We start from the raw sequence: 12,119 nt of genomic DNA, 5'->3' as shown, positions 1-12,119 counted from the left end.
CGCTGTGCCTTGCTGCTAGGTAGTTAGAGAGCAGAGCGCTGTCATGTGAATTTCTTTCTGCATTCCCGTCAGCTCTCCCTCCCTCTCTCTCATTATTCTACACAAAAAAAGAACAGAAGTCTGCTCATGTTTTACATTCACAACATGGGCTAAAATATGCAGTATTGATTGCTTTGTCTTTCATGACAATGGCTGCAAACGAAACAAATGCAGATAGGAGTAACTACAATGTGTCTATAGTGCAGTTTAACAGCCGACACTTTGATTTACAGTCCTGCATGTTGATTTTTTTTCGGTCTTCTTCCCACGTGTCAATCGAACAACCTTTCTCTGAAGGCTTAACAGTGCGTAAACATCAACTTTTTCTCTCATCTGACCTCATTCATGCACCGATTGAACAGGTTGTCTTTTTTTTAACGACAGATGTCCAGCAGTTACATGACTCACTCCTTGCCCCCCTACTTGTCCTTTCTCCGGATTATTCCCCCTGTTCCCTTTAGCCTCCTTCGTGAGGGCCAACTCGACCTGCACCAGGAGTGTGTGAAAGCTCGGCATTGTGCAACAGCACAGCCACCTACCTACTCCATTAAATAGGCACTCACTTGATGGGAGATTTGTAGCCAATATCCTGATTTGCATTAGAGAAGGTAAGGAAGTGGTGTGGCTTGTTAAGGGGCCTGGATGCAATTGATCGGTGTCCATGCTGTGTGCTGAATGTAATGAGAGCAGGACAGCGGGAGGGGGAGGAAGGAAGAAAGTGGATCCATAAGTAAGAGATTTTTTGATTAAAAACAATTATAAATACTAAAAGATTCATGTTCATATGAAGAAAAAAAAACATTTTAAAGGGCTTAAGAGTGAAACGTGTTTTAGTTTTCATAGTGAAAGGTGTTAATTGTTCAAAAAAAAGTAGAGAGGGGATAGAGACTGTGTATGGTGCAGTAGAAGGTGTTGTGTTTGCTGTCACTCATCTAATCAAACAAATCAATAACGTCCATGAAAAGGAGTGGTCTGAGAGCTGTGTCCTCCAACACTTCTGCACGCCCCAAAGTCACAGCGCCTCGCCCTGCATCACTTAGCCTGCTGAACCAAAGGCTGCCATTAAATATGAGCCACGCATCACTCAGCCCACTGCACCAATGTGCGACCACATGAAGGGTAAAAGAGCAAAGTCGGATCATTTGCCCGCTCAGTGCGGAAGTTTCCCCCCGCATCCACGCCGAGACGATCTGCAAACAAATTGAGTGTGTTTCTAAAATATGTGTACAAAAAGCAGGGAAAGGTGTTGTGAACCTTCTTTTGGAGTTTAAGATCACAATTAGCTGCTTACTTTGTGTTACCTGGGAAGTAGATAAACAACTGCAGGGGAGGAATTTGTCTCACAACAGCAAGAACAATAACTTAAAAAAAAAAAAGAAAAGGTTTAAACGTTGCATATTTTAGCAGCATAGCCAAACAGGCATCGGTGCCACTAAATTAATGCATGTTCCTTTTTTTATTCTGAGAAGCTATAAGCATCTCAGGATCCACAGACCTTGAGTGTAGTGAAAATAGATTCTTGTCTCTCTGCCTAAGGGTACCTAAATGTGTCTTTTCAGATTTGGTGATGGCTAGGTCTATGATCATTCAAGCGCTTCAAATTACATCAGGATGAAAAGGGGAAGGAGGTACATGGGAAATGAAAAAAAGAAAGAAAATGATATTCATTCTTCCCCCTTATCTACCTTTTACATCAGCGCTTGAAGATAGGGCTTGGAATAGGTAATGAGCTTGGGTCCTGTTCTGCCTCGTGTGAAGCTAGAGCTGGGAGCGTATGTCTGTCATGCAGGTGGCCCAGGCGTCTTATAGAAGGACTTACAGTTACTGAACTCAGAGCTTTGCCTTTTATCATCCTGGAGAGTCATCAGTACACAGCATGTACCGCTTTGTGAAATATGACAAGCTTTGCGTTCAAGTGAAGCACTTGTGCAGCCCCAGAGGCCATCTCACCATGATGGGCTGCAAACTCAAGCACGCACATACACATGTACACATGGTGACAGGCAGGAGATGAAGCACGCACGCACTAACTCCCAGTCAATCACAGCCACAAACACATGGGAGCACTTAAACACGCATGGCAGGTCAAGGTTAGCGGGGGTCAGCTGGCCATCATGAGGAGGAGGGAGGAGGAAGAGGAGGAGATGAAGTCCATGGTTTATGAAAGCACAGCGCCATATGAACACATCAGAGGAAATCTGAAAGACCATTAAAACGCCCGCTTTTATTGGTGTAATAATCCCTCCTCTCTGCCTGGGAGGCCAGCCACAGCTCCAATGACCGTTGGGATTAAGTGGCAGGCCTGACAGGAGGCAGGCTATCAGCTTTTACAGGGAGCTACAGGAGCCCGACAGGACCACAAACATCACTTTATCCCAGGACTGTTCATACAAGTCACAATGAGGCGTTTGCTCAAAGGCTAAACACATACAGTGAGCAACTTTTGACTATTTAACACTGGACTGTCGCAATATTTGAATGAGAAACAATAAAGTGACCAAGAGGATTTAACACAAGAGTGTCAAATTCAAAATGTGCAGGCAAATCTATTTTTTCTTGCTAGTGCTCCTCTTTGTTTCATTTCAGGTCAGGTGGCTGCTTACAGGTTAAGATTGTGTTCAATTATTTTCTTCATGTTTTATCTCTAATGGAAAGTCTCCAATTTGCCTTTACTTGTTCTATAAAAAAAAAATCTTCTGAACATTGATATCTTATAATCAACTTTCCAGCTTGTTTCATTCTATTTCGATCCGTCTGTCTCCGAGTCTTCCGCTGTGACTGGTGTCAGCTAACTTCTTAATCATTAAATAGTTTCACATAAAAAACTAATGATAAGAAAAAGGAGCTTACTTATAGAGGTTTAAACAGTCTGCACAGTAAAAGTCGACAAACTTAAACCTCGTTGTGTTTTCTTTACAAAGGGGGATATTATATTTTTCGTACTTTTTTTTATCATTCGGGATTTGCAAATTTGTACTTGTTAGTTGTTTTAAACCAATTTGTATTGTTCTAGTATTTTGATCTCAAAAGCACAAGAGAGGTAGAAAGAGCAGCTCCTACAATGTAGCTTCACAAGACTACTGTATTGGCTCATATCGTGCAGGTGTTAGAAGTTGAACTACCTCTATTTTCCCCCCCAAAGAATTTAGATAAAACATCCGTTTTTTGTTTTTTTTTCACTACGTTCAGAAAGAACAACACAGCAGCACAGCCCAGGAAACATTATAAAGTGGATCTGACTACATTGCATCACACAGCAGCCCCCAGTACAAATAGAGCAGGGTAACCTAGAAGCCCCCTCCACGCTGAGCAGCAAACACAGCAAGCTCAGATCATTCGCTCAGACTCCACAGCTCAGGGCAGGACTTCAAAGTCAGCGTGCAGCCCAAAGTTGAGCAGCGGTGGTAGAAAGTGTTCAAAGGAATGTAGCCTGTTTACTATTGACTTTGCAACAATTACCCAAGCATATGTGTGTGTAATTAGATAAGGCAGCCAGTTGTTCTCTAATGCGGCAAATCAAATTAACTAAAGATGCCACATTGATTTCTTTGTGTTCCTTAAATTATTCATCTTCACTTGCACTGAACCAGCCAGCCAGCCACAAAAGAGCTTTTTTAACCCCTCTCCACTGCTGCTCCCTGCACACGCACACAAGCGCACACAAGCACACACAAACACACACAGACCTTGATTGTTTGGTGAGATCTGTCCAAGTACCTTTGTAATTTTTTCACCATCGCATTTCTGCGTATTGACCCTCCTGAAAAGAGTATTTTCAGTGTTATGGAAATGCCCTGAATTCCTATTAACTGAGATTGCTCCGACCTCCACTATTGTTGTCATGCATATACGTGTGAGGAAAAGAAATGTGGTGGTGGTGTTGGGGGGGGGCGAGTGTGCTTTTACATGTGTGCGTGTGTAACAGCACAAACAGCCAGCATGAAGCCTGCAGACAACCACGTCTCAGGCTGTTCCATTGACGTCCTGTTCTCTGGCATGTTGTGCACAGGGAGATCAATATGACCTTACCTCCACCACCCATTCCTTTGAAACTTAATTACAGATATTCAGCTACAAAGTCATCATAGTCTGGCTGTCAATATTCATTGGGGATCATTACGGGCCTAATAAAAGAGGTTATTTACGGGCTGCTCTGCTGACACCAGCCGAGGTCCAGGGATTCAGCTCCAGCCATCTCAATTTGCTTTACTTCTCTCTCTCTCTCTCTCTCTCTCTCTCTCTCTCTCTCTGTCTGTCTTCTCTCTCTCTCTCCCTCAATCTCTCTTTCTGTCTTCTTCCTTCTTTCACTCTCTATCTCTCTCTCTCTCTCTCTCTCTCTCTCTCTCTCTCTCTCTCTCTCTCTCTCTCTCTCTCTCTCTCTCTCTCTCCCTCTCTCTCTCTCTTTCTCTCTCACCTTTCCCAGAAGCACTGACCTGAAAAAGAAAAATTGACAGCAGAGAAACAAACAGGAGCAAAGACAGAGGGTGAATTCTTCCAACACGGCTTTTTTAATTCTCTTGGCCGTGTTGGGAGCTTTTTTAGCCTGTGCCCCCAAAGAAAGCGTACTATATAGCCGCCATATCCCCTCCATTTGAACTTTGCCTGCCAAGAGCATCACATCCAGACCCACAAAGGGATATTTCCTGACATTTAGAGAAATGTTGCGCAGTGCCTCCTCCTCGCAACAACACTGTTTCTAACTTCTCAGCTCCAACATCAATTATTGTGTTTTCAAGGCTGTAGTGCTATTCTTCAGGTCCCTCCACAGAAAGTAATTTCATCAGGAACAAAAGCAATGCCATGGGCTGCAGAGCTCCCATTCCTGACATTGTAGGGCAACAAGGCAACAAAGAGTTGTGTGATTGCTATATGTTAATTCATTCAATAAATCAATAGCTTCACTGTAATTGAAATGGCCATCCGGTGTCGAGGCAACGTAAAGGAAAGTGAAAAGTGGAACAGTGAACTCTGTAGATCAAAACAGGAACTGCAGCCTGAGAATCTCTCTCCTTCTCCCTCGCTCAGTCTCACACGTCCCTTTTTGTCTCCATCTTTCAGACTTACACACATAAACATCCCTGTGTCCAAACACACGTGCATGGCTCTGCAGTTTCCTCCTCCTGTCTTGATTAATATGGTCCACTTTATATCAGTACACTGGAAGCCGATGCACACTGTGCTGCCTTCCCTGAGCAATTAGCGGAGGGGCTCCACCAGCATCGGATTATCAACAACAAGATGCCTCCTGACGCGAGCCCTAAAGCCTGCTGACTTATTCATATGTGTTTACTTTAAAAGCCTCTGCCCTGGTTTTTGTGGGTGGGCTGCGTCTGAACTGAATTAAGAACAAAATCGGGGGACAGAAGAGAGGAGGGGATGAGGCGCAGAACAGAGGTGGCTGAAAGAGAAGTGGGGATGTTTTGGTGCAAACAAAGATAGTTTTGGGGGGAAGTGGGGAAATGAATTGATAGGAGAGATCCAAGTCAGGTAACGCGGCAAAATTCATCCCCAACCGCATACACCTCGATCCATTATTTGCAGCCTGTCGGTTGTTGTTATGGATTTGTCTGTTCATAGGATTCGCCGAGCGAGATTAGTAATTCCTCCTGTGGTGGCTGAACCTCTTTCATGCTAAAGTATTAGCTATGACTGATACTGTTATGATTTCTTTGTAGTAATTTTATTTGCCTTCATCCCCTCATAGATGTGGGAGCATGAATAATTAAATGAACCGTAAGAATCTTATTTAACACTGCACTCTGTGTGTCTCTTCTCTGTCTGTAGTGATCCAAACAAACCGGTTCCCCAGGACACAAAGTTCATCCACACGAAGGCGAACCGCTTCGAGGAGGTGGCCTGGTCTAAGTACAACCCCCAGGACCAGCTGTACCTGCACATCGGCCTGAAGCCACGCGTGCGAGACCACTACCGCGCCACCAAAGTGGCCTTCTGGAAACACCTCGTGCCCCATCTGTACAACCTCCACGACATGTTCCACTACACCTCCACCACCACCAAAGTGCCCCCACCAGAGACCACCCAGAACACCCTGTCCACCAAGAGGCCCAACGGGAAAACCAACTGGCCGTTCAACACCAAGCGGCCCCCCATGTCGCCAGCCTACAATAGCGAGGACAAAGATTCGTGGAGCGATGACGAGGAGACAGGGCCACTGGTGGTGGAGAATCCGCGGGATTACTCCACAGAGCTCAGTGTCACCATTGCTGTTGGAGCTTCGCTGCTATTCCTCAACGTGTTGGCCTTTGCTGCCCTCTACTACCGTAAGGACAAGCGGCGACAGGAGTCCGGGCACGGGCAGCCCAGCCCACAGCGGCAGACCACCTCCAACGACATCGGCCACCACGCGCCCGAGGAGGAGATCATGTCGCTGCAGATGAACCAGACGCACCACGAGTGTGAGGCGGGGAACAGCAATGAAGGGGCTCTGCGCTTAGCCTCGCTGCCAGACTACACACTCACTCTGCGGCGCTCTCCAGACGACATCCCCCTCATGACCCCTAACACCATCACCATGATCCCCAATTCTTTAGTGGGCATGCCCAACCTGCACCCTTACAACACTTTTACATCCGGCTTCAACTCCACCGGCCTGCCACACTCCCACTCAACCACCCGCGTATAGCTTTAAGGAGGCCAGGGGCCAGCCAGCGCAGGCGGGAGGGAGGAGGAGCTGGAGGATGAACGAACGGAGGAGAGGATTGTGTTTTATAAATATCACAGGGAGGGGGAGGGTTACAGGGGGAGGGGAGGGGAAGGGCATGAGTCGGATTAAAACGTGAAGAGATTTAACTAGACTTTTACTACGGGGAGAGTTGCTGAGAGCTCTCTATGGATGTCAAGTTGTGCAGAGCTGCCAAAATCAAACTGCTTCCCTTCTCCTTATCAAGGGAAGGGGGTCTTTCTGCAGTGTTTTTTTCTAATGTAATCATTTTAAAAGCCTTTTTAAGCAGACTGAGGAGATATCAACACTTTTTTTTTCTTGAATTCATAACAAAAACAAAGAGAAGTGCTTTTTATTTCCCATCTCTTCCTCCTGCGGGAGACGCATCTCGAACAATGGCCTCTATGTCAATATTCGCAAAATGTTTTTAATTGCTTCTTTGTTTTGTTTTACGTTTCAATGCCTTACAAAGCTTCTTCTTTTTTTGTCATGATTTCTATTCCCTGAGACTATTCCAAGTGGAGTGTGTTACAAGTCGATGAGACTCAAAAGATGAGAGACTGAAACCAGGAAGGGAACCGAGAGGATATGCAGATGTAGAGATTTTTTTAAACCCCACTTTGGGCAAATCTTTTTTTTTCTCTCTCTCTCTCTCTCTCTCTGTTGCGTTACCAACACAACAGCAACACAAATGGTGTTATCTTTTTTTTTCAAATCTCGTATAGAAATAATTTGTCTGGGACAGCTGCTGCCACGGAGAAGAGAAGGCAGAAATAAATACTATGTTACTGTGATTGTTTTGTTAAAAAAAAGTGCATCTTTTACAGCCAATTTCTCTGTTAAGCTATCTGATAATATCTCAAACACAAAGTGTGCACGTACACATGCTGCTTAGAGCACCTGTGTGTTTGTGTGCATGAGAAAATGATTTCCAGTTCCCTGCTTGCAGGCGTGGTGAAGAGGCTGAGATAAAGGAAGAGACACATTGTCGGAACTAGCAGAAGCAAGAGTGGTGAGTGAGTGAGACTGTATGTGTGAGAGTGTACGAGAGACCGTGTGTGTGTTTGTGTGCGTGTGTGTGTCCGTGCACCTGTTTTTTTTTGTTTTTGTTTTTTTGTTTTTTGTAGGTTGTATAATGTAGTTTCAGGGGGGGGTGGGGGCTGAGTAATTTCTCATGTTGTTGATTTTGGTTCACCACCAGTAGTGTTTCTGCTGCGTCTCTGGGTGTCTGTCTTTGCGAAATAGCACTTTTGTTATTTTCAAAGTTATATATGTCTAATTTTGCTTAAAAATTACAAAATAAAATCTATTATTTTACGTGTAAGAGAAAAAAATAGCTAAAGATTCAACTGAAAACTAACTGACATGATTCCATTGACTTTGTAAGATTTCCTCTTCAAAAGCAGACAGTGGCTCGTTTGCATCGATAAACCTGTCAGTGCCCACTTGTATTTCTTTAAATATATATATATAAATATGGGCATACATACATATATGTATAGGGCTTCTATGGAGATATCATCCCCACATAAATAAGAAACTGTTCAGACTACAAAACAGCAACAAAAAAGAACTCTATGTATTGTTATCACATGAAACATCCTAAGCCAAGACTGCCCCTGGTGTCTTTGTAAGAGCTCTATATGTATATTTATGTATAAAATATTTAATATTTATTTATGTATACCAGATGCATACATGCTGATTGTGCCATGTGCCAAATTAAAAATGTAAAAAATGAAGAATATAAAGTTTCACAAAACTTTTTCTCCTCTGTTGATCAATTTTCTTTTCCTCCCTTTTATGACTTTCTATTATTTCCATTTTGAATGAGTTAAAAAAAAAAGTGTTCTTGCAGCAAGTGCAAGTCTCCCCCCAGGACTGTCTCTCTCCCACCCTCCATCTCTTTCTCTCCCTCTCCTCCTCCTTTTCTCTTGTTGAAACCTTTGAGAAAAACAGGCTAACAGCTTGGGGCCTATCTGCGTGCATAACTCCAGATTTTACTGTAATTCATGCAAAGTAGTATTGCAGCGAAGGGAGATTGTGAAAAGATTGCCTTGATGTACTCATATTGCATCCTATTATGTTATTCTCTGGGAGAAGACTGGAGTTATTGATTCTACGAGTAAAACTGACCATTTACATTAGGTATTTTGGCATAGCACAGATTGTCTCCAGTGTGTGTAAAGTAAGTGCAGCATTTCTGACCTGCTACCCAAGAAATGTGCTGCAATTCTCAGATACGTTATGTCCAAGGCTTCGACTTTTTTCTGAAATGTTCCATTAAAGTTTCCCTTGCTATGTAGTGATAGGAGCAGCAGCAGAGCGAGAAGCATGGTCTGCTCTGCTCATCACCAATGCTGCCACCAGCAGAAAGAGAGACAGGTTATTTGAGGGGAATTGCTCAGCGACTGATCTATATGAGTCATCTTGTTTTTGCTCTTCTTGCCTTATATGGGGCTCACCTCCTCATCAGCCCCCGTCTTCAGATGAGCCGCAGCCACTGACAAAGAAATAGGCAGTTGGTTTCTACCTGGTGCGTCTCATACATACAGAATCATTTAAAAGTGTTTCTGTGCTGGTGCATTTGTTAAGAGTAGGCTGTACACATAGCCAGATGTGTTTCAGTAGATTTATACTCCTCACAGTATAATGGATGTGAAGCTTTCTTATAGAGCTGTGCTTAAAGGTTTGATTCCCCTGGAGTACCTAAAGGGCAAGTGTGTGAGATTTAGATTAAAAAAACTATCAGCAGAAAAAAAAAAAAGTTCAGGTCCACGCTAAATTCCAATATCAGCTTCTCACATATTTTACAATAAGCTGCGAACGTATCAGATTCTCATGGATGACAGCTTTAAGTCAGATATTAAAACATTAACCCTTTGAAAAAGTGTCATAAGCTAACTAAGCTGAGCCGTCATCGGGTCTTCGTTTATTCACACTGATTCTGTGACAGCATACTGTTGGTTTCCCAAGTCTGTGAATTCTCATTGTGTTTCTGCATTGCAGAAGTGAGACATGCACACACACACACTCACACACACACACACACACACACAGAGAACGCTGCACTCCCCCACTGGCTCTGCTGAAACCGAGGACAGTACAGAGTGGGGATCACTTTGTCCCACCACCACATTCAGACTGAAAGTGAAACGTCACAGGGATGTAGATATTACACCTTTAAACACCTCTCAATAGAGCTAGAGTCGACAGACTGCTTTCTTAACGTTTCATGTCACTGTCATCTTAAAAAATGAAATTGAATGGATGAGGGTTTATTAAGCTAGTAAGCTACTCTTTGTATCTGTATGGGACATCACCCCAAAAGATTCCCTAAGAATGTTTTTTTTGTTTTGTTTTGTTTTTTTTTTTTTAATTTAAACTGCTTTATTTAGTGTTCTCTCAGGTTTTATAAGCAGGTCCATTTGCTCGAGAAAGGAGGTTTTCTGCCTATCATTTGGCTCCTGTAAACACTATGTCTAGTGGACTCTGAGGAACTCCTCATAAAAATAAGCAGAGCCCCCTGACTTGCCTTGTCCACAGATTTGATTTCATCCATATTTGATGGATTTGATAGATGGCTTTTAAAAAACTTACCTCTGCCTTGAGTCTTCTCCAGTTCAGCGGAAATAATGGACTTTTTTTCTTGGGGTCCTTCTCCCAGCATTGAAGATGTTTCTTTTAATCAAAAAAAAGTGACATCTAGTGCCAGAATAACAAAGACATTCTTGTTACGACGAATAATCTATAGAGCACATTCATCAATAACAGATCAATGGTATTTCAGGACTATTTCTTTGGTATCAAGTAGTTCCAGTAAATAAAACATTTACACATTAGAGCAACAGAATGAAAGGACAAGCTGCTGTTATATCCCCTAGGCTTAATCAATGTTAACCACTTGATTCAGCAGCCTCTCTTAGCGCCAAAAATGATGTATTTTTTACTCTTTGGTTTTTTGAATTGCTCTCTCAGCAGTCGCCTTTTTAACACATTAAGCCATTACTCCAATTAAAAACAGCCCAAATCCAGTCTACATGTGATGACTGACAGACAAAGTAAGCAGCTAGCTTGTTAACACATCAGAACAGCGAGGCTGGCCATTGATTAAAAACCAAATGGAATGACTCATCTAGTGCCCTATCTTACTAATGTATCAATACGCATCTTTGCTTGGAGGTTTTATCAGAACAACTAAAAACAATGGTGATTATATGTCATGCAGAAAAATCAGTTAAAATGTTATTTTTTAGTATAAGGAGAGGATCTGCTCCTGGGGAGATGTGGTCAGCTCCACTTTCTTTGAATTTATTTATTTATTTATTTTTTTGTGTTTTATTTTGTTTTTGAGTAGGTGAAGCAGACCTTTAAGATCAGACATGATTCAGAGTGGGCTGTCCCCTCATCTCATCCGCCCGTAGTGGCGGGAGGTCAGTTGGCTCTAACAGACACACACATAGAGCAGCTCTGAGCTAAAATTGTGTGCTGAAGTTGAGAGCAAACTATCAAAGGCAAGAAATGTCATGGGAGAGCAACTTGTTTTTTGCCATGTAATCTTACCATATGCCGTTAAAGAAGAGCAGATGTCACTGAGAGCTGGCAGGGGAAGAGATGGGGGACACAATTCATGATACATGAGGGTATGTGAAGGGCCACATAATTAAGACCTGGACCAAAGGGGAAATGGAAGAAAGTGCAGTCAGAGAAAACAGGGTCAAGACTCCTTCAGCAAGCAGGCCTGTGCAGGCTTGATTAAATTAGTTCAAACATCCTTTGACAAGAATCACCAGCAGTAGAAAACGGGACAGTTAGGAGCTGCACATTTCTCCACAGTTGAGTTGTTTGCAGCTCAGTGAGTGTGTCTCACTCGTGACATCATTCAAAGATTGGCTGGAATATCCCAGTGGGGTTTGTGACTGCCTCGACAGCACTGAAGACAAACCCAGAGTAGGAAATGGATGTGCCAAATTACACAGTGCCACCCGCTGGGGGAGAGCTGCTGTGTGTGTGTGTGTGTGTGTGTGTGTGTGTGTGTGTGTGTGTGTGTGTGTGTGTGTGCGTGTGAGCTGATATTAAGTGTTTCACTTCTTCTGTGGTAAACATATTCTTACCTGCATTTCCTCTCACCTTCATCTTCCTGTCTCATTTATCTTTGTCTCTTCTTCCTCTTCTTTTATCCTCCTGCGCAGAAAAATTCAATCTGAGCAGCCATTACTCTGTCTCACAAGGACATGGCATGCCCATTTTCTCTCTCTCTGCTGCTTTGTAAGTGCCATAATCTGGACAAGGCGCTCATTTCAAGTCATTTAAGGTCTAATTTTCTTGAGTTACTACATTCCTCTGCTGACTAAGAAGCTAATTGACATCACTTATAGGGAAGCAGGGTAGAACCAGT

The 12,119-nt window shown here is 43.2% G+C and overlaps 1 protein-coding gene across 4 annotated transcripts in view; it reads left to right on the top strand.

Moving 5' to 3' along the window:
- The window catches only part of nlgn3a (neuroligin 3a), a 126,396-nt gene extending 115,225 nt beyond the window's left edge, over positions 1-11,171 (top strand). For all 4 annotated transcript variants that reach the window (XM_079351747.1, XM_079351749.1, XM_079351748.1 and 1 more), the window contains one exon: positions 5,824-11,171. In XM_079351747.1, coding sequence (XP_079207873.1) covers positions 5,824-6,682 — 859 coding nt within the window. In that variant the 3' untranslated portion in view covers positions 6,683-11,171. The remainder of the gene's footprint in view (positions 1-5,823) is intronic.
- Positions 11,172-12,119: the final 948 nt, after the last annotated feature.

This window comes from Symphodus melops (assembly GCF_947650265.1).
Source record: "Symphodus melops genome assembly, chromosome: 9".
In the NCBI taxonomy this organism is placed as follows: domain Eukaryota; kingdom Metazoa; phylum Chordata; class Actinopteri; order Labriformes; family Labridae; genus Symphodus; species Symphodus melops.
The sequence above is the reverse complement of the archived record's forward strand: the minus strand, read 5'-3'. Positions and strand labels throughout refer to the sequence as shown.